The 620-nt window shown below is 59.0% G+C and overlaps 1 protein-coding gene across 1 annotated transcript in view; it reads right to left on the reverse strand.

Annotated features, from left to right (window-relative positions):
• Positions 1–620, reverse strand: part of LHX5 (LIM homeobox 5) — a 7527-nt gene that overhangs the window by 3154 nt on the left and 3753 nt on the right. The window contains exon 4 of the mRNA XM_014961226.1: positions 529–583. Within this exon, the coding sequence (XP_014816712.1) occupies positions 529–583 (55 nt within the window). The remainder of the gene's footprint in view (positions 1–528; positions 584–620) is intronic.

Below are 620 nucleotides of genomic sequence, written 5' to 3' on the forward strand. Positions count from 1 at the left end.
CACACACCCCTCTCCTACTGCTAATTGCCCCAAAAGGTGCATGAGGGGATGAGCCTTATTTTAATAATAAGCCTTATTAAAATGCTGCGTGTCCCCCCCCGCCCCGTGCGCATCCCCCGTCTGTCCCTACAAGGGAGAGGGGCAGCAGGAAAATAAAAAGAGGGAGAATTTTTCCTTTGTAGAAGGGGAGGGAAGGGAGGGAGGGGGAAAAAAAAAGGGAAGGAAAAGGCAGGGAGGAATTCCAGATGGGGGCAGGAAGAGGAGGAAAGCGGGGAATGGGGGGGATGGATGGGGGGGATGGATGAGCACCTGCGGCGGCAGGCAGGGAGGCGGGAGAGGAGCTGGGCGGTGGGGATGGAGATAAAAGGGGCATCGCCTCACCCGAACCCCCCCACCCCATGGGTGCTTGGATTATTGCCCCGCTGCCCCCCCACCATCCCCCGGGGTGGGGAATGAGCACATCCCACTCCTCCAGGGACTTCTCCTGCTCCCCTCTGCCGGGAGCCGGGATCCTCGCCGCTCCGCTACCGGCAAAGCCGGAGAGTCCTTCCCTATTAATGCCTCTATTAAAGCCCATTAATTCCTACATTTCCGCAGGGATTTTGTTGGGGGGGGGGGAG

The sequence above is a fragment of the Calidris pugnax genome, unplaced genomic scaffold (genome assembly GCF_001431845.1).
Source record: "Calidris pugnax isolate Ruff unplaced genomic scaffold, ASM143184v1 scaffold32, whole genome shotgun sequence".
In the NCBI taxonomy this organism is placed as follows: Eukaryota; Metazoa; Chordata; class Aves; order Charadriiformes; family Scolopacidae; genus Calidris; species Calidris pugnax.